This window comes from Thamnophis elegans, chromosome 13 (assembly GCF_009769535.1).
Source record: "Thamnophis elegans isolate rThaEle1 chromosome 13, rThaEle1.pri, whole genome shotgun sequence".
Classification (NCBI taxonomy): Eukaryota; Metazoa; Chordata; class Lepidosauria; order Squamata; family Colubridae; genus Thamnophis; species Thamnophis elegans.
This window is the reverse complement of record NC_045553.1, coordinates 26,553,121-26,574,834: the sequence shown is the minus strand read 5'-3', so window position 1 is coordinate 26,574,834 and position 21,714 is coordinate 26,553,121. Positions and strand designations below refer to the sequence as shown.

The window sequence follows — 21,714 nt, the reverse complement described above, 5'->3', positions numbered from 1 at the left end:
ATATGCGGGGGGGGGAGGAATAGAGATAGTTGGGGTAATATAGTCAAAACAAAATACTTTCTCTTGGGAACCAAGGGCATTCCTGCAAGTGTTCGGAAGGAAGGGACTGAGGTCACCTAGCAACTGGACTGTATCCCAATTGAACCATGTGACTAGTTTTTTTTTTTGGGGGGGGGGGAATGACAAACTTCGACTTTTAATTAGGTGGAAACCACAGGGATATTCAGAGTTGGTTTTCACCAGCCTGTGCCAATATGGCATATCCAATAATCTTATTCTTTGAGGAATTTATCTGCCTCAGTCTATCAGGCTTGGAAGCCATCTTTGTATTAGGCCTCAAGCCTGCCACATATTCAAATATATTCTACTATGGGAAACTGGGAAGGGATTGTGTGTAGTGTGGGAGATATGTAGCCATAATAACATTCCTTCTCAGAAAGTCAAGGTCGTTTTGTCCCTGCACCTGGACTAACGTGAATGGGAGGAATCTTCCTTCGTGACAGTGGCTGATTGGGCCATGGGATGGACATGTGGGTGCTGGGCAGGGGCTTGAACTTTCAACTGTGTGGGGAAAACCTGGACACTTACAGATTTGGGTTTTCCCAGATGTGCCAACATGACTTCTCTAATAAATTTGAACTTTGAGGAATCTCTAGCCTTGGAGTCTTTTTTGATTGAGGATGCTATTTGGAACCCTGACACAGACTTTTATTTGTTATGGGTATGTTACTTGGAACCCTGACAGCAAGGCTGTGTTACTGTAGATCAGGGGTGGGGAACTATGGCCCCTTTATGATATGTGGACTTCAACTCCCAGAATTCCTGAGCCACAAGAATTCTGGGAGTTGAAGTCCACAGGTCATAAAGGAGCTACGTAGCTCCTCACCCCTGTGTAGATGACACAGTGAAAGTAACCCTGCCCTATATGGTGTTGGTTTCTTAGCCTGGTCTACCCTGTACGGCTGTCATAAGACAGCCAGGACTCCTTTATACTTGGTTAATATTCTTCCTGGCTTTTTCCCTCTACCCATTCAGACAGCGTGCGCAACAGCAAACGAAGAGAAGGCCAAGAACGCAAAGCTGAAGCAGAAAAAACGGAAGATAAAAACGGAGCAGAAGCAGATGCACGAAGACAACTGCTTTCAGTGTGGAGATGGGGGTGAACTTGTCATGTGTGACAAAAAAGACTGTCCCAAAGCATACCACCTCCTCTGCCTTAACTTGACACAGCCACCCTTTGGTAGGTGCCTGCGATTTTGTTGCAGCTGTAAACAGGCCTTTTTTTTTTTTTTTGAAGGGGGGCACATAAAAATATGTTTGCAAAAATCATCTGACCGTTTAAGCTGGGAGTTGTGGTGGTGCAGTGGTTAGAAAGGTGGTATTGCAGGCTAACTCTGCTCACTGCCAGCAGTTCGATTCTCATGGGCTCAAGGTTGACTCAGGCTTTCATCCATCCAAGGTTGGTTAAATGAGGACCCAGACTGGTGGAGGCAATAGGCTGACTCTGTAAAGTGTTTAGAGGGGGCTGTAAAGCACCATGAAGCAGTATATAAGTCTAAATGTTATTGCTTGGGAAGGAAGGAAAGAAGGAAAGAAAGAAGGAAGGAAGGAAGGAAGGAAGGAAGGAAGGAAGGAAGGAAGGAAGGAAGGAAGGAAGGAAGGAAGGAAGGAAAGAAGAAAGGAAGCTGTATTGGTGCAGTGTTTCGAGTGCTGTATTGCAGACTAACTCTGCCCACAGCCAGGAAGTTCAATCCTGACCAGCTCAAGGTTGACTCAGGCTTCAATCCTTCCGAGATAGGTAAAATGAGAGGACAGATTGTTGGGGGCAATATGCTGACTCTGTAAACTGTTTAGAGCGTGCTGTAAAGCATGTGAAGCGGTATATAAGACTTAAGTGCTATTGCTTGGGAAAGAAGGAAGCAAGCAAGCAAGCCATATTGGTGCAGTGGTTAGAGTGCTGTATTGCAGACTAACTCTGCCCATAGCCAGGAAGTTTGATCCTGACTGGCTCAAGGTTGACTCAGCATTCCAATCTTCCGAGGCCGGTAAAATGAGGACCCAGATTGTTGGGGGCCAAGAGGCTGACTCTGTAAACCGCTTAGAGAGGGCTGGAAAGCACTGTGAAGCAGTATATAAGTCTGTATATAAGTCTAAGTGCTATTGCTATTGTTGCTCTCTTTCATTAGTGTAGTTGTGAAGAAATTAACTAGGGAGGACTCTAGGAAGCCAACATACCGGTCGCACAATGGAGCAGCAGGGACTATGTCCCCTTCCAAGATACTTGTGCGAAGTTTCCACAGTCCAGTCAGTTTGTCAGCATTCTGCAATCATGAAGGAATTTGGGACGTTTGGCGTTTTTCTTGCTTCCCCTCAGTTTTTACTTTTTCCCAGGAATCCTTCCTCAAATCCTGAAATGACCCTTTGAAGCCAATCTTTCCACAGGATCGGCTCTGCCAGTATTTTTTTGGCTTGAAAATACAAGATCAAGTTAGTTGTTCTCTGTCAAGGTTAGGAAAGTCAGAGGGAACAGCTGTGCTTACTGGACTTTATCTTGCTTTCTGTTTACCTTGAATTTTATTTGGTTGGTAGGTTTGTTTTTCGGGCACATCTGGGAACAGAAACATGTTTGCCCTGCTAATTCCTATAATTAATCTAGATATCTCAGAATGTCTATGCAGATTCTCAGTCATCCAGATCAGGGGTCTCCAACCGTGGCAACTTTTAAACTTGGTGGACTTCAACTCCCAGAATTCCCCAGCAAAGCTGAGAGTTGAAATCTGGGAGTTGAAGTCTGCCAGGTTTAAAATTGCTTTGCCGGCTGGGGAATTCTGGGAGTTGAAGTCCGTCAGGCTCAAAGTAAGGTTGGAGACCCCTGATCCAGGTCATGGTTGTCCCAAAGTTCCTTTTTCAAGAGGCAGTTGGAGTTTCTGGGTTTTTCTTTGAAGACATTTCACTCCTCATCCAAGAAGCTTCATTTCGTGACCATTTCAAAGTTGCAAACTCATTGGGGGAAAAATGACTCAATGACCGTTTTACAACCTTTGTGGCATCCACATGATCAGAATTCAGATGCTGATTCCTATTTATGATAGTTGCAGTGTCCAGAGGTCATGGGATCCCATTTTGCGACCTCCACACAAGCAAAGTCAGTGGGGAGCCCGATTCGTGTGACAACCCTGTGTACTAACTTAACAACCACAGTGGTTTGCTTAACAATGTGGCAAGAAAAGTTGTAAAATAGAGTAAAATTCACCAAACAAATGCTTCACTTAGCCGCCAAAAATTTGGGCTCCAATGTGGTCGTAAGTGGAGGACTACCTGTATACATGCTGGTTGGAAAGCACCCAAATATTGTTTATGTGACCCTGGGAATGTTGCAACAGTCCTAAGTTCAAGAATCAGTTGTAAGTTTCTTTTTCAGCCCCATCATAATTTCGAATGGTCACTAAATGAATGGTTGAAAATTGAGGTATATATACAACCCAGGTTGTACTGAGATTCTGAGATTCAAACCTGGGTTGTTTGTTTTTATGTGTTAGGCAGTTGCTGGCAGTATGCTTCCTCCCATATTTGGGCATATCAGGTGCTTTGACATAACACTTAATTATTTCCTTGGCTTAGCTGATAAGGGAGGAGAGCTTGTAGTATTCGGATCTTTTCCCATGTAAGATTGAGATTGTCTTGGCAACGTTTCAGCGAGGTCCCACTCACCATCTTCAGGCTGGTGTTTTCAGCTTCATGCTTATGCGAGTGACCTCGCCGAAACATTGCCAAGACAATCTCAATCTTACACAAGGAAGAGACCTGAATATAACAAGACCAAAGAAGCAATGGGCAAAAATTAATCAAGGAGAGAAGCAGCCTAAAACTGAGGAGGAATTTCCTGACAGTTAGAACAATTAATTAGTGGAACAGCTTGCCTCCAGAAGTTGTGAATGCCCCAACACTGGAATTCTTTAAGAAGAGATTGGATGACCAGTTGACTAAAATGTTATAGGGCTGGGATGGCGAACCTATGGCACGCGTGCCACAGGTGGCACGCGGAGCCATTTATCAGGGCACGTGAGGCGCTGCCCTGTCAGCTGAGTTCACCCTTTTTTAAAGCCATTTTTCGCCATACCCAGGCTCCAGAGGCTTTATAGGAACCTGGGGAAGGCAAAAAGAGCCCCTCTCCCCCCCCCCCCCGGGAGGCCTTCTGGAGGCTTCAGGAGCTTTCCTAAAGCCTCCGGAGTGCAAAAAAATGGCCCTATGGGCAAACCAGAAGTTCGGGAACGGAGGCTTCCTGAAGGTCCCTGAAGCTTCCAGGGTGGGCCGGGGGAGGCTGTTTTCGCTCTCCCCAGGCTCATATAAAGCCTCTGAAGCCTGGGGAGGACGAAAAAAGCATGCAAAAAATGGTGACAGTACCTGTAGTGCACGCATGTGCACTGGGGGGGTGTCACGCATTGCATTATGGGTGCGGCATCCCGCACACAACCCCCATGTGCTCCTCCCACGTATGGCACGCGAGCCAAAAAAGGTTCGCCATCGCTGGTATGGGGTTTCCTGCCTAGGCAGGGGATTGGACTGGAATAGTGATGGCTAAACTTTTTGTCCTTGTGTTCCGAAAGCGTGCACGCGTATGCCCACACCCATAATGTGATGTGCGTGCAACATGCCCCCCCCACGCATCCCAGCCTCTGTGAATGCATGTGCGACACATACCCCTGCGCTCCCCGTAGCCCTTCTCCATGTGCGTGCATGTGTGACCCCCCCCTCCGCACCGTATTTTGACCCTAGCAGGCCTCCCTGAAGCCTCCTAGGACCAAAGAACGGGCCATGGGGGGGTGACACCCTCCCTCCACGCATTCCCCATCCCTTGCGCATGCACTGCAGAGACCCAAAAATTAGCTGGCCGGCGGGAGGCGCACGTGCATGCGCAGCGAAGCTGAGCTGGGCAACGGCTCGTATGCCCGCATAGAGGGCTCTGCGTGACATACGTTTGCCATCACGGGACTAGAAGACCTCCAAGGTCCCCTCCAGCTGTGTTATTCTATTCCGTTCTATATTCACAAAGCCAAACCATGTTATGAAGCAGTTCTAGTTTGCACAGTGAAAAAGGGCTGGGTATTTCCTTCCTACTCCTGGGCTGATGCCTATCTGATCTCTCTCTTGTTTTCTTTGCAGGGAAGTGGGAATGCCCCTGGCACCAGTGCGCCATCTGCGGCAACCCAGCGGCTTCGTTTTGCGAGTTCTGCCCTCACTCTTACTGCAAAGATCATGAAAAGGGCGCTCTGGTCTCCTCAGCCTTGGACGGACGTCTTTGCTGCTCTGAACACAACCCCAAGGCCCACATGGCTCCCGAGTACTGGGGCAAGATCAAGCGTCGGCTGGAACAGCAAAATCCGGAGGAAGCCTCGAAGGAGTGAAGAGGCCCTTTTCATGAAAACGCAACTCCCCAACACTTGTTTCACGTTCTGGGTGGCAAATCCTCGTGAATCTAGATACAGTGCCAGGGGAAGCCTCCTCAAATCTTTTTAGAGCTGCCTCCAGGGGACTCGAATTAGGATCGCCGGATCTGGGAAAGGGCAGTTAGGAGCCTGCGCAGCTGATTAGATCCGTTCCCCCCCCCCCCCCTGCAAATGTGTCTTTCGCGTCTCTCGGAAGATCAGGAAGAAGCCAGTTGGCATCCGTTTTTGGTTTTTTTTTTTGGCTAAAAAGAGGAGAAAAGGGTTTGCAAAACAAACACACAAAAGGACCTTGAATTTAAAAGTATGTTCTCTGCGTGTAGAAAAAAAAGAAAAGAAACATAGCAAGAATATTTATTTATTTAATTTTTAATGGACTTTTTTGAGGATTTCTGGTTCTAATACAATCAGTGTGTCTGACAAAAGAGTAAGCCGCACCAGCCTGGTATCTATCTCTCTTATGTGTCTTTTTTTTATTATTATTAATATTTTTTTTCCTGTCTGATTTTACAATTATGGGGTAAAAACATCAGATTAAATCTTATCGTGCAGTTTCATAGCGAGATAATTCCAGTAACTTCATAATGATGGCAAGAGATTAATTGTTTTTTTTGAGATGGCCCACTCCCTCTTTCCTTTTTGAGTGAGTAAACGATAATCGCGATACGTTCACCCACAAAAAAATAAAAATAAATTAGGACTCCCATGATTTTGGAAGAGCATTCTTGACGTGATGTTATCGGCCACTTTGGAAGAATGCACTTTGGCAGCGTCTTAATGTGCATGGTGTTTGCGGTTTTGCTTTTTTCCCCTCTAAAGGGCTTGTGAAGAAGAGTCTGATAGGTTGTGCCTATAAAAATCAGGGGGGGGGGGGGCAGGACGGATGGTCAGGAGCCTGGGGAATATTTCTCTTTTGGCCCCGGAATCCAGTTTCATCCGAAGGAGACCTGGGCTTTTCTGGAATTTTGCTTTTCTTAACCATCGTAACTCTCTCTACCTTATGGGAAACTGGCACGGACTTCCTCCTCGCCTTCCCGAGTTGGAAGTTTAGGCTCTTCTTTTGCAAGGCCTTGAGTTGGTTTCTTCTTTTATGAATCTTCTACCATGCAGAACCTGTCCTCTTGTGCGGTTTCCATGGTGATAGATGCTGATGAAGATTTTATCTTTTGAATCTGAAAGGCAGAATTTGGCTACCAGCCGTTAATGTGTTTTTATATGGCCAGTTTGGTTCTTGTCTCCTCCGATTTTGACATAAGGTTACTCAAAGGAATCCCAAAGGAATCCCATCGCTGGATAGGAATGGTCTTATCTTACAAAAGCCATGTGTGTGATTTCATAAAGACTAGTTTGTTAATCTTTCTTAAAGAGCCGGCACTGAAAAACTACATCACTTGTTTTTCCCGTTGGGTATTCCAAGTATCTCCTGAAATACTTGTCTTTATTTAGGAATGCTTAGTTCAGTAATGACTGCACGTTAATTTATATGACCATAACAGATTAGGCAATTCCAGGAAATAGACAGTATTTTATGATGCCGGTGACTCTTTTCTTAGGTTTTTTTAATTAGTTTTTTAATTAGTTTTTTAATTAGTTGAAAAGCCTATAAAGGAAAAGCAAATACAGCTTCTATTTTCCTTATCTGCCTAGGCGTGAAAATAAGGCAGCACACTAACATTCCTTTAAAGCACCTGAGATGTCTCTTCGGTTTTCATTCAGTTGGCAAATTCCTTTACAGGTCACCGACTTCGTTTTCTCGCATTGTATAAGCTTCAGAATCATGTGGACTAGTGAAATGTGAAGCCCTAAAAGAGGATGATACATATTTGATAACACTAATGAACGTTTAAAGTAATTTTTGAGAACACTACAATTTATTTATGTATATTTAGGTTTAGATTTTAGGATTATTTTGTTACGTATTTGATTTGGGGGGGGCGGAAGGGGGGGGATAGGAAAAAAACAAGTTCATGAAGATTTTTTTTCTGCGAGGATTTTTTCCTAATCTAGGAATCCTAAATTCAGAATTCTCTCGTCTTTGTTTTCTTTCATACACTCCATTATTCCTTGACAGATGGGGAATGGCCTACAGGATGCCCAGATTTTGTGGCAGCGCACCTTGAGAAGGCAAATATACAATTAGGGAACAGATGTCACTGAAGTTAAGGTGAAGTTTGGAAATATTGTAACTCCAATCAATGAATGGCATTAAAGCTTGGGCAACGCATTAGCCCCTTGGACCCGATCATGTTCTCCAAATCATGTTCTCCTTTCTCTTTGGTCGCATCTCCCCTCCCCTTCTCCCTCCCTCCTTCCCTCCCTCCCTCCCTCCCCCCCCCCTCTCTCTCAACTGCCTTGTTCCGTTGTGGTTCTTTTATCTTTTCCATTGTGCTTTGAAGAAACTTGTGTCATACAGCTGGCGAGATCTTTTGTCCTTAATAGTGGAGGATCGAGCACCATGATTAGAACTTGGATGTCACCTCAAGTGCAATTCTGCAAGGGAAAGTGGCCAAACCTGTTGCTAAGTAGAAGAATCATTGATGGATGGTCGGAATTCAGAGCAAACCTTCCTTAGGCCACCCCTGAAGTAGCCAAATCCTCAGAAGAATAGGCCACTCCGCTATCACGTCAATTTAAATTATTGTTTCCAATTTTCTCCACTAATGGATGCAAAAAGTGAAGAAAGCATCCATTTGATGTGGGTGATATTTTTTGTTAGAATATATCTTTTGAACCCCATAAAGTTTCTTCATTAAGATGTTTCAAACTTTCGCTGGCTCATTCACGACTACATTTTCAATGTTTGTCTATCGTTCTAGACTGAGTCCTCAGCTCTGGTTTGGTTTGATTTATTTGAAGAAGTAGAACGGGGAGGTTTTCTTTGAAAATGCAGTCCTACCTTAAACCATATAACATCCTGAAGGAACAGAAATATTGATTATGAATATGGGGGGGGGGGGTTGTGAGCAACAGAAATATTAAAGGTTCCTGGATTTTCTTCCCTCCTTTCTCTCCAATTCTAATTATTCAGAACATAGAAAAATATTCTGTAATAAGCAAAGAACTTTCGTTCTGTTCTATAAAATTCTAAACGTAGAATTTGGTCTCTTTGCCCTCTGCAAAAACGGGGTTGAAGCATTGCCACGAGAAATGGAAGTTGGGCCAAACAAAGGCTGACTTTCTTCTCTGAATACATACCTGCAATCAGGTGTTTCTTACCATCCTACTTTGTGTGTTTGACTTATAAAATGTGCCCCACCCTCTCCATCTTTTCCTAATGAATGCATGAGGGTAGGATGTGAAGGGGTTTTTTCTTTTCTTTACAAGCAGCTCATACCAATGGGTAACCGCTGCTGATTATCTTGTACACACTTAGAATAGATTTTAAGTTTCCCTGAGATACGTGTTTTGCTCTGCACATATCTGTGGGACAAACCAATTGAACACAGCAGTACTTCTTGCGAGTGGATAACGGACACGCATGGTAGCCTGCTGTGAATTCAGTGAAGGATAATTTCTGAGTGGGCAGACACCTAGCATTGTCGTTTGTATGTGCAAGCCACAATAGGGGTTCCGTAGAAAAAAGAACAGTTAAATTTTTGCTTTGTCGCATAGGTCACGCACTTTAATCAGGAATGGAAAGTTGACTTGCTCCGCTAGAGGACTGCCGTTTTGTGTTCTTGCAATTGTGGAGATGCTTTGAGCTTTGGAACTGCATCCTGTAGAATGCAGAAATCTTTGGGCTGTATTGTCATGACTCTTGACTCGAGACTCTGGAATGCTTTTGCATTGCGGCCTTGGTTTAAATCTGTGCCTCAAGGAAATATGTGCTTGTCTGCAGGCAAATGAAAAAGCAGCCTGAAAACATCTGGCTAGGTGAATAGTTTAAAGAGCAATGTTTTGACACTTAGCTTTCAAACAGGTGTCTCGTGTGTTCGGGAGATACCTGGGGATACACAGGTGGGAGAGGCATGTCTGCATATCTTTAGACCTACAACTGCTTCGTCAAACCCTCCAAGGGTTGCAATTCATCCAAGAAATATGGAAAAAAATATCAAGAAACATTTCTGCCATTTTTCTGGTTAGGGCTTTGAGGAATGAAATAAGAAATAAAGGAAGGAATATTCTGCTCTAGCAAGCAGTCACCTGCACAGTATTTTTGGACAATGTTTCCCCCACTCCGTTTCTTTCACCTGTGTGATTTTAGCCTTTCCTATATAAAATCATGCGCCTGTTGCTGTGGTTTGATCTCAAAAGTTCTGGGCAGCCTCCCCACCCCCAATACCAAGTTCTATGTCTAAAGCAAAGTATTTCGTTTGTTGTTCATGGTGGTTTTTTTTTTCCTTTGCTCCAGGACATACAATGCATCTACTTCCTACATTGCGTGTTAGCAGCCCTTAAGTGCATTCTTAAAAATGCTGCGTGGCAAACGGTTCTGTGGAACTTGTAATGAAGGGGGGGGGAAGGGGCACCTCTAGCTTTACGCTTGGTGCCCTTTCACATACCCCGGTGGCATTTAAGAGATGTAATTATTACAATATCATTGCCAATGAACTGAAAACCCATTGACTGTATATATACATATATATATATATATGGAGATGTTATGGGTAGGGTTGGGAGGTGGGGAAAGTCAGCCGCTGGTACGAATATAGTCACTTTAACATTGTTATCTTCTGCCTCATTGAATTCAGGGTTTAAAGTACTTGAAAACTATTTTTCCATGCTTATTTTACAGTTTGTATTTTATTTATTCATTTTCCTGTTTGTATTACGAGTCTCACCCCGCCCGAAATGTGGAGCCCGAAAGAGATTTCCGCTTCTGTTTGCACGATATGAATTTGCAGCGTTTAGGAAATACTTGGAAAGTAAACCCCACTCCTTTTCTTGACGCTGTTAAGAGCCGTTGCCTGAGGTAGGAGCAGCATTAGGAACTTTCCAGTATTTTTTGTACTTCTAACACTAAAAGAGCCTTTCTGGGTTGTTGTTGTTTTTTTTGCTCTCCGCATCAGAGATTTCAGACGAAAATAAATAAATAATGCACTTATCCTGTCACTCCTAGGAGATAATGGAGATAACTCTGGGAGGTGGGCTTGAGCAAATTGGTATTCAGGTGCCTGGGTGCACCGAGCTTGGATGCAAATATAATTGGGTAAGGGGCACTCCTTTCTGGAGAGGTTGGGAGAAAAAGAACCGGACTGGTTTTTTGTTTTCAACTGCGGTGTCATGCATAAATCAAGGAATGGTGTGTCTGCCCAGCATCGACTCTGCCTATACCCTTAAATTGCCAGTTTGCCAAAGCTGTTTGTTCACTGCTTCCCATTATAGGGATGATAATAGTCCCTCTGCACACAAGAATGGGCTATGCTTCTTTTTAGATCAGGCCAGTGTTCTGAACTTGACAACTTTTAAGATTTGTGGATTTCATTTTCCAGAATTCCTTAGCCCAGGCAACTTAAATACTCAAAGAACCACAAAGGTCCTAACCGGAAGCCAACCGGAAGTCCAGTTCCCACACCATAGAGTCTCCTCCTAGCACGGCATCCTTTTTCCTCTACCTGTCCTAACCAAAAGCCCTATCAATTGTGGAGCCGACTGGCAACAGGGAGCCGCAGCAGAGGGATGAAAGAGCCACATGTGGCTCCAGACCCATGGGTTGCTGACCCCTGCCCTAGCCAATCATGCTGGCTAGGGAATTCTGGGAATTGAAGTCCTCTAGTCTTAAAAGTTGTCAAGTTTGGAGATCCCTGGTTTAGGTCATGTATTATATGTTCTCCTGAACACCTGGCCCACCCTGTTAGCACCCGATTCTCAATAAGAACTAACTGGAGAAAAGCTTTATGTCTGTTTTAGGTTCTTTCATGTTAATCTGGTCAATGTCATTTCTTCACTGCCCTGTTTCCCCCCACGAAGCAATGAAACTTGTGTTGCCATTGAAAACCAAGTTGATGAAATAGCTATTATGATAGGCTAGCAACCAGAATGTGTCTTCGTTTGTTTATTAAGGGTATGTGCTTATTATTCTGAGTTTGCTAGAGAAGGTTTGGAAAAAAAAAAAAACAGAAAAAAGGACAAAATCCATTTGTATCCCCACAACGTGATATTGCACAACAGACACCAACAACAACAGATTGTCACCATTCCTGTGTAACTCTTTATCTGTAACAATGACTTTGTAGAATCGTTATTTCTGTAGATCTTGTTACTATGTACCAAACTTTGTAGATTCTGTGAGATGTTATTTTAACAAAAATCACCAGAGTCTTTAATAGCAGAATCATTGATATTCACTTTTAAAAAAAATCAATATCTTTAGGAATTTCTCAAACCCGGATAGAAGATTTCAACACTAAGGAGTAGTGTTAAGTTTCCCTGGGGGGTGATCCATGGGGATTATTACTGTATTATGACTTGATGTTGCTACATAGACTTTGAGACATAACAACATTTTGGAGGGTTTTTTTGTTGTTTAGCCTATGTTCTCTTGCATAGTGTGACATCTATAAAGCTTGGTTAACTTGTATATAGATAGTTCATTGTTTACTAGTCAAAGTGTATCTAGAATTGCCTGTAATATTTTAGCTTCTTACTGAATGTGAGTGATGGTAGGAACATATAATTTTTGTACATTATATTTACGGAGATGTTGCCTTTTTTTATTTTACAAATACTTTGGAATTCAGATGTGTGTTTGCTTCCGTGAACATTAATTTGGAAAGGTTTTTAAAATGACATTCCACTGATTAAATCTTTTTGCTTGAGATTGACTTCAATAAATTGTTCTGAATGTTCCAATTAAAAATGTGGTCACATTTTATTTTTCTTCACCATCCCCTTGGGCATGAAGGAAATTCTGCAAAATAACTTTAGAAAACTTATTCAAACTAAGTATATTCCTGCTTTTGTCAAGCACATTGGGAGTTATGAATGGAGCCAATTTTGGGGAATAAAAATGCCATAATTTCCTTCATTGCATCAGGAATTGTGTATGTCGAGGATCAGTACAAAAAGATTCATTTTTGTAGAATAGGTAATCCTCAATAATTTGCTTAGGGACTGCTCAGTTGCAGCAACACTGAAAAAATGACTTCTAACTATACTTACCCTTATGAATGTTCCTATGATCCAGATTCAGACACTTGGCAATTCTCATATATTTATGATGGTTGCAGCATTGTATTATGATGTCATCAGCATCTGTGACCTTTCCAACCAGCCTCTGACAAGCAAAGTTAATAAGGGAAGCCAGATTCATTTAATGACTGTACAATTCCCTTAACCTGGGATCATACAATCATACAATCTGGTGCGACTCACTTAACTGCCTCACTTAGCAATAGAAATTCTTGTCCCAATTGTGGTTTTAAGTTGAGGGCTTCCTATACTTTGTAAAGCATGGGGAAATCCCACCTACTAAAGTGTCCAAATTTGTGTTATTGTTGCCTGTGGGGCTTGCAAAAGCTTTTGAATGCAGCTGCAAAATCGAGAGTCTTATTTGTGAATTTGAGAGAGAGAGAGAGGGAGGGAGGGAAGGAGGGATGGATGGATGGATGGATATGGATATGGATTTATAGATAGCAGTGGTAGTTTCCAACAAGCATTACTGCTGGTTGGCTCTTGTGCACGCTTAATGCGTGCAGCACGTACATGCGCAGTGCAATTAAAATTGTTCTTCACATGTGCAGAAGCAAAATGCAAGATGACGGCACTGATGGCACCAACCAGGGGACTAGTTTGGGGGATGTGGCAGGTCTGGGTCGCTGCCGATTCCAGCAACCCAGGCCGCCAAACCGCTACGGGTTCGGCCGAACAGGTCCAAACCAGTAGGAACCCACCACTGATATATAGATATTGATATGAGATATAAGATATAGATATATTTCATCCCACCTCTGTCATTTTTACAAATAACTCAAAAGTGACAAACATATCCAACACACTTTATTCTTCGTATTTTCCCCCCGACGAGCCTGTGGGTTGGAGAGAAGGTAGTTGGCCCAAAGACACCTAGCTGACTTTTATAGCCTAGGTGCAATTTGAACTCATGGTCTCCTGCTTTCTAGTGCCTTAAACCATGTTACTTAGTTGGGTAACCTAGATTGTTGGGAAGTCGATACCAACCCTGCTGTCTGGGGAATTCTGGGAGTTGATGTCCACAAGTCTTCAAGCGGCCAAGGACGGACACCCCTGCTGTCAAACAGTGGCCCCCAAACTTTTCGCCACTGGTTCCCAGGAGGTTTTTCCACAGACAGGAGCGGAAGGGGTCTTGCATGCTGCCTGCATCCCAAACCCTAAAATAAAGGAATACACACTCCTTCTCTTGGCTGGTCTTTTCTTATTTATCTTCCAACATTAGTGACTTACAGTCACTTATGCCCTAGTCCCGAGATGGCAAATCTATCGCACGTGTGCCAGAGATGGCACACAGAACCCTCTCTATGGGCACAGGCACCGTCGCCAGTTGCTCTTTGGGTTTCCAGCACACACATGGGCACCAGTCAGCTGGTCTTCGTGCATGACGGAGCGCTGGAAACCCGAAGATCAAATGGCCGGTGCGCATATGCGCACTGGCCAGCTAGCCTTTGGGTTTCCAGTGCTCCAATGTGCACATGCATGCGAGCATTCCGGTTCGGGCACTTAGTGCCTAAAAAACTTGCCGTCATTGCCGGTCACTTCCTGTGTTGATTAATGCAACACGCTGTACATGGGGCTGCCTTTGAAGAGCATCCGGAAGCTCCAGTTTATTTTATTTTATTATTATTTTGTTATTTTATTATTTTTTGTTATTTTATTATTTTTTGTTATTTTATTATTTTTTTGTTATTTTATTATTTTATTATTTTTTGTTATTTTATTATTTTATTAATTTTTGTTATTTTGTTTTGTTTTGTTTTATATTTTATTATTATTTTATTATTATTTTATTATTTGATTGATTGATTGATTGATTGCCCACAAGTACAATTAAACAAGTATCAGTATAGACATAAGACATGGACACATGAACAAATGGCACAAATAAATGGATGTATAGCCATAAAGACATCAAATGAGTACATATAAATGGGGACAGTAGGACAGAGACAGTAGACATGCTGCTGCGCTTATGCACGCCCCCTTTACGGACCTCTTAAGAAACGCACAAGGTCTACAGTAGGCAGTTGGTGGAAAATGCAGCGGCCTGCATGGTTTTGTGCACACCTCGGGATGCACGTATCGCCTCTCCTGCGGAAGCTGCGTTGGCTGCCGCTTTGCTTTCGGGTGCAATTTAAGGTGCCGGTTGTCACCTTTAAAGTCCTCCATGCCTTGGGACCCGGTTATCTGAGTGAGCATCTCTTGCCGGTCACATCCATCCGACCCACTAGACTGGGGAGGGAAGGAATGTTGCTGGTTCCAGAGACACCTGGTGGGACACAGAAGGAGAGCCTTCTCCGTGGTGGCTCCCTCTCACATCATTCCCCCAGATTAGAATGGCCCCCATCTGACACTCTTACGGAAGATGCTGAAGGGTTGGTTCTGCCAACAGGCTTGGGGAACCCAGAGCAGGATGGAGCCCATTCAGTGGCCCGTGTCATGTGTTGTCACCAGGGTGAGGGGTGGGGTGGCTACTGTACGATTTTATTAATTATTATTTGATTATTTTCTTTTATGATGAGCCACGGTGTCGCAGTGGTTAGAGTGCAGTTCTGAAGGATACTTCTCCTGACTGCCACCTGACTACAATTTGGCAGTTCGAATTTCACCAGGCTCAAGATTGACTCAGCCTTCCATCCTTCCAAGGTCGGTAAAATGGGGACCCAGATTGTTGGTGGGGGGGTGGCAATATGCTGACTCTGTAAACTGCTTAGAGGGCTGTAAAGTGCCGGATAATAGAGTGAGCTCCCATTACTTGTCCCAGCTTCTGCCAACCTAGCAGTTTGAAAACAGGTGAAAATGCAAGTAGAAAAACAGGGACCCCCTTTAGTGAGAAGGTAACAGCGTTCCGTGCACCTCTGGCGTTTAACCACATGGCCACAGAGACATCTTTGGATAGCGCTGGCTCTTCGGCTTTGAAACGGAGATGAGCACCGCCCCCTAGGTTCCGGAACAACTAGCGCATACAGTATGTGGCAGAGGTACCTTTACCTTTAAGCCACCTTGAGTCAAATGCATGCCTATGCCCAAACGGGCAGGAAAGAAAGAAAGAAGGAAGGAAGGAAGGAGGAAGAAAAAAGAAGGAAGAAGAAAGAAGAAAAGAAAAGAAAGAAGGAAGAAAGAAGAAAGAAAGAAAAAAAGAAATGAATGAATGAATGAATAAATGAGTAGGTAGGTAAGTAGACAGACAGACAGAAAGACAGACAGATAGATATAGAAAGTAGGTAGGTAGGTAGGTAGGTAGGTAGAGATAGACAGACAGACAGACAGACAGATAGATAGGTACAGACAGACATAATTAAAGCAAGCAAGACAGGATCTTCTTGCTGGCGTTTCAAAGCCAGCTAGCCCTCTTCCAAAGCCCCATAAGGACCCAACTCTTTCCCCCTGAAGCCAAGGGCCCACCAGGACCCACAGGAGGCCAGGCGTTCCCTCCGCTCCGGTCCACGTGGCACCAGGCTGGGGAAGGGCGATGCCCAGGGCCGGCTCCGCGGAGGGGGTGGATGGGATGCTTCTGACCCGCGGGGAGGAGGGGAGGCGCAGAAAGCCCTTCCATACGGCCAGGGGTCCTTTCAACTTCCTTTTGCCCGGGAGGGAGGAGGGGTCTTCTTCTCCCTCTGGCGGCCCCCGGGGGAAGCTTCCCGCAAGACCCCCGTCCTCGGAAGGCGAGAAAAGCAGGCGTGGTTGGGGGCTCCCCAGCCGGGAGGACAATTTCCCCTTCTGGCCAGCTTTTTTTGGGGGGGTCTCCCAGGGAGACCCAGGCCGGCCATAGAAATGACCCATGTGTACCTTACCTTCCCAGGAAGCGCCCGGCCTCGGTTCCATCCCCTCTTTCCGTGGAAACGGCGGGATTTGGGAAGGTGGGGGGATGCTGCTGAGTGAGGGGGGGACACGAGGCTTTCCTTCCTCCTTCCACCCACCCCCCGGCCCATATTTCTCTCCCCCCCCCCCTTGGAAAGGATCCAGGCTCCGCCAAACTCTTCCGCTCTGTCCTAAGATGCCCTCGCTCCCCCCGACTTTTGCGGAGTTTTTGCAAAGGGGTCTCCCCTCTAGGTAAGAAACACGGGAGCGGCGGTTGGGGGGTGAGGAGGAAGGGTGGGTGGATTGGGGGGGGGGGTCCCTCCGCGATTCCCCTCCCCCAAGCTTGCTTTCCACAGAAAGTCCGGGGACGGGAGGGGGAAAAGTTTGCAAGGGGGTGGGTGGGTGTCCTCTCCTGACTTCCACGCCCACCCACCCACGCGCGACCTTCCCTCCGCGGACGCTCGTGCTGTGGCGAGCCACGAAAGCTGGACCGCGCCGGGCAAAGTGCTGCGTTGGGGGGGGGGGGATGAGTGGCAGCAGCATCTCCCTGAAGCTCCAAAGCTTTTCTCTCTCTTTCTTTCTCTCTCTCTCCCCCTTTTTCATCTCCTCCCCCCCATCCCCAACCCCGGGGCTGGCCCAGTTCCCAGGGTTGTACTGTGATCATCAAACCCTCCAGCTTGGAGAGGGGGCTGAGCTCCGGTTCTTGAACCCGCCTCCACCAGATCTCATTTCCCTAAAAGAAAAAAAGAATAAAAAGTGAGGGGGAGCGAAAGAGAGAGAAGGAGAGAGAGAGAGAGAGAGAGAGAGAAAGAAAGGAGGAAAAAGAAAAGAAAGGAGGGGGGGAACCTCCCCATCTCTTTCCATTTCTCTCCCCCCCTTCCTCCTCCTCCTCCCCTTTCCCACTCCTGTTTCCTCTCTCTCTTTCCCCCCCTCCCGTTTCCAGTTCCGTGGAGCATTTCCCGGGACCTGCCAGCATGTCGGCATTCAAAGGGGGGCTACTTTTGCTTTCTTTCCTGGTGCTGGTCCTGGGACAAGCCCTGGATTTTAAAGATTACAGCGATGTGTTGGAAGAGGAAGAAGAGGAGACGGAGGCAATTGAGTATAAAGACCCCTGTAAAGCTGGTAAGCCAGAGGGAAAGAAAAGTAGGGTGTGGGGGGGGCAGTGTGTCTGTGTGTGAGCGAGTGAGCACTGCCAGCACTGCCATTCCTTCTCTTGTGGCCACCTCCTTGTGCAAATGTGTGTGTTTGTTTGTTTTTTATGACTGGGGGGGTAGGTGGGCGAAAAGGGGGAGCCAGTGCTCTTTTGTGTGTCTCTAGCAGCCACTCGGAGGCTCTGAAAGGACAAGAGGGGGGGGGTCTGTTTGAACCCGGGTCATGCACACTGCCTGGTTGGCAGGGTAGCCTGCAGACAAAAGAAAAGAGGAGAGTCTTTCTCCCCCCCCCCCTCCATCTCCGCTCTGGCCTTGTGTAAAGGAACTCATTTCAAAGTTGGATGGAGAAGGTTTGACTTCCCAAACTCCAGCCCTTTAAGAAGTATGTTGGCTCTTGGGATCCCACTCTTCTCTCCACAGTTGTCAAGAAGTTGTGTTTGCAACCCCCCTCCTCCCCACACCTTCCCCTTAGCGGCGTACTGATTGTCGTTGTTTCTCAGATTGTTGTTGTTTCTCTGGCTTCTTTTCCTCCCGTCTGGTTTTTAAATTTTTAAAACAAAAGTGTGTGTGTGTGTTTGTGTGTGTGTGTGTGTTTTGAGACTCTTTGTGCCTGGGGCTGTGGAATGAGGCCACCTCTCTTATTTTGTAAGGGGGAATGTTTATAGTGGATGGGGAAGCCAAGGGATGCTATATAACAGGAATGCAAGGGAAGCTGTTGCCAGAATCTTCTTTCAATTGTGCATCTGTTCGGGGCTCAGAAAGTGAAGGTTTGTGGGATGGAATTGCCCCGATTCTCAGTTTATTTTCTCTTTCCCAGCCAAATGATTTACAGGGCCTGGCAGAGAGGTAGCTGTCAAAAGAAAACAGTTTCTTAATTTCAGGAGGATTTCTCAGAGACCACCTAATCTGTAATTGCCCGCAGAGTAACCCCTGTAACATTTAAGTATTTAGTCACCGTGTTTCTGCTTTTTAAAATTTATCTAAATGGCAATTTTCCTGATTCTTTGTCCCCCTCATGTAGCGTGGCTCATACAGCCACTCTAAATCTGAAAAAGAGGGCTGTTTTGGCTGGGCTAATCAGATATCTGCACTAATATTCGTTGGACCTGTGACCCATAATTGCAGCATCCCGTAGTGCGCGAGATTGAGGCCAACATTTCTGGAGCGGCATATCCGGTTTCATAACTTTGGAGACCCTTTCGCAAACGAAGGCTCTGACTCTAGATCTTCTTCACTGATCTCATTCTGTTGAAATTGACCTCGGTGGGACCGCATGTTTAATCCTGCCAATCAGTGGTAGACCCTCAATGGCTTTTGACAGGGCCAACTTGGCAGGCGATGTACCAAGAAGAGACTCACATGCATGCAAGTGTCAAGTCATCTCAAAATTAAACAGCCGTCCAAGTATGGAAATGAGTCGGTGAGGTTGAATAAGACAAAGAGTCCTTGACGTACCACAATTGTAGCCCAAAATTTATGTTGCTAAGTGAGATCTTTACTAAGTGAGCTTTGCCCCATTTTACAACTTTTCTTGCCACAGTTCTTAAGTGAATCACTGCAGTTGTTAAATAGCACAGTTCTTAAGTGAATCTGGCTTCCCCCATTGACTTTGCTTGTCAGAAGGTCGTAAAAGGGGATCACCTGATTCCCGGACACTGCAATGGTCATAAAGGTGAGTCAGGTGCCTACTGTCTGTATTTTGATCCCCTGAATGTGGGGATACTGCAACGGCCGTAAGTGTGAAAAATGGTCATAAGTTACTTTTTTCAGAGTTGTTGTAACTTTGAATGGTCACTAAATGAACTGTTGTAAGTCGAGGATTAACTGTAGTACCCTAAAGAGGAATATGGGAGACAGGAGGTCAGTTTTTAAAAGAAGAACTTTCGAGTTAAATGGACATTTAAATTAAATGGATTCATGCAGAAAATTACAAGCCCCAATCACTTACTCTGCCAGCGATAATGATATTTTGCTCCTGATGGAGAAAAATACTAAAATGCAGTGAATTTGTGAATTTGTTCTCAGATGATCTTGGAATGCCTTTTTTTAAAAAATGTACCTAAGCAGCATAGAGGCAGTCTGGTGTAGTGGTTAAGGCATGGGACTAGAAACCAGGTGACTACTGTGAGTTCTAGTCCTGCCTTTGAGCATAAAGCCAGCTGAGAGACCTTGGGCCAGTCACCTTCTCTCAGCCCTAGGAAGAAGGCAATGGCAAACCTCTTGTGAAATCTTCCCAGAAAACTGCAGGCAGCCTCTGAAAAAAAACAGACCTGGTTGAACAGGGAAAAAAAGCAGTATAAGAAAAATATAAGTTCTATTATTCATTAAGGCGCCGGAAGAAAGCTGTAGTCTATATAAGTAATGCTTAAAAATAATTAAGGTAAAGGTAAAGGTTCCCCTCGCACATATATGCTAGTCATTCCCAACTCCAGGGGGCGGTGTTCATGTCCGTTTCGAAGCCAAAGAGCCAGCGCTGTCCAAAGACATCTCTGTGGTCATGTGGCTGACATCTCTAAATGCCGAAGGTACACAGAACGCTGTTACCTTCCCACTAAAGGTGGTCCCTGTTTTTCTACTTGAATTTTTACATGCTTTCGAACTGCGAGGTTGGCAGAAGGGACAAGTAACAGGAGCTCACTCCATTACGTGGCGCTCACTCCGTTACACGGTGCTATGGATTCGAACTGCCGACCTTTCTAATGGACAAGCTCAGTGTCTTAGCTGCTGAGCCACTGCGTCCCTAAGTAATGCATAAAGTAATTACATTTACATGTTTACCCACAGTTACAGTGCGTGCAAGCAGCATCTTGTCTCACTTGGTGAAGGCCTCCAAATGGATGCAGACTTTGGGGCAGTGACAACACCAATTTCCGTGTAGACTTAGGACACACTGATATTTTATATTTTTACCTTCCCATACAAAAATTCAAAGAAACCTACAGGGGGATAAGCAGTTATAGACATACAGGGCATAGATCCTCATCCTTTTACTAGATTTACAAAGTGTATGCAGATCCTGTTCTCTCCTAGGATTCTGATATAAGCCGTAATGATTTCAAAGAAATCAATACTCTGAAGGCTTTCTCCTGATTCCAAAACATAAATAATCAGATAATATGTTGTAACTTTGATTATTTTTTCATCCCCTGAAAGCGAAGTGCACTGAAATTGCTGTGATTTATTTCCAAATAGATATATTCAGTGTTGGCCTTTTAAGTCTAGATCAGTGTTTCTCAAGCTTGTCAACTTGAAGATGTCCGGACTTCAACTCCCAGAATTCCCCAGCCAGCGAATGCTGGCTGGGGAATTTTGGGAGTTGAAGTCCGGACATCTTCAAGTTGACAAGCTTGAGAAACACTGGTCTAGATAGTTCTCGACCTACAACTGTTTATTTAGTGGCCATTCAAAGTTACAAAGGCAGTGAAAAAAATGGACTCATGACCGTTTTTCACACTTAGCACCGTTACAGTCATGTGACCAAAGTTCAGATGCTTGGCAACTGACTCATATTTATGACGGCTGTAGTGTCCTGGGGTCTTTTGTGACTTTCTGACTTGCAAAGTCCAACTTTTGTTACGGAGCAACTGCGGTGATTCGCTTAACATCTGTGGCAGGGAAGGTTATAAAATGGGGCAAAGCTCACTTAACAAAGGTCTCACTTAGCGACAGAAAGTTGGGGCTCAGTTGTGGTCATAAATTGAGGAGTTACCTGTAATCTGAAGACACCCTTTGAGAAAAAGTTTATTTTCTGTATTTCATCTCTGCTGAACTGAAGCGCATAATTCACTGCCTGCAGGCCACATGAATTCCTAGTCATGTTTGGTGGCTACTCCCATTTATGCGTGCTTAAGATTGCAGTCTGGGAATTTAGAACAATTTATGTGTCATGCAATCTTCAGTTAGAACTTATTCTTTAATAACAACCTCTCTGGGTTTTATCTCCTATGGAATTTCTAGCCCCAGTAGTTAAAAACAATATGATTTGTTTGTTTCCGGATCTGAAACTTGTGAAAGACGTTGTATGGGATAGGACTTACATCTCCATTCTTTTGTTTGGTGTTTAACATTTTTTTAATTAATTGAATTAATACACAGAAAAAGAAAACTGTGGGAAACTAGGAGAGGAAAAGGGGGAAAGAAGAAAGTGTGGGTAGAAGGAGAAGCAATGACTCTCTTTAACACAGTAG

The 21,714-nt window shown here is 44.7% G+C and overlaps 2 protein-coding genes and 1 long non-coding RNA gene across 4 annotated transcripts in view; all 3 read left to right on the top strand.

Moving 5' to 3' along the window:
* The window catches only part of NSD3 (nuclear receptor binding SET domain protein 3), a 119,084-nt gene extending 108,190 nt beyond the window's left edge, over positions 1 to 10,894 (top strand). The window contains 2 exon segments of the mRNA XM_032228808.1: positions 1,036 to 1,240; positions 5,164 to 10,894. Of these exon segments, the coding sequence (XP_032084699.1) occupies positions 1,036 to 1,240; positions 5,164 to 5,405 (447 nt within the window). The 3' untranslated portion in view covers positions 5,406 to 10,894.
* Positions 10,895 to 15,805: 4,911 nt separating this feature from the next.
* Positions 15,806 to 17,174, top strand: LOC116516994. Its single transcript, XR_004256411.1, has 2 exons — positions 15,806 to 16,628; positions 17,017 to 17,174. It is a non-coding gene; the product is annotated as an uncharacterized LOC116516994 (long non-coding RNA).
* Positions 17,175 to 17,235: 61 nt separating this feature from the next.
* Positions 17,236 to 21,714, top strand: part of BMP1 (bone morphogenetic protein 1) — a 198,854-nt gene continuing 194,375 nt past the window's right edge. For both annotated transcript variants that reach the window (XM_032229024.1, XM_032229025.1), the window contains exon 1: positions 17,236 to 17,498. In XM_032229024.1, coding sequence (XP_032084915.1) covers positions 17,351 to 17,498 — 148 coding nt within the window. In that variant the 5' untranslated portion in view covers positions 17,236 to 17,350. The remainder of the gene's footprint in view (positions 17,499 to 21,714) is intronic.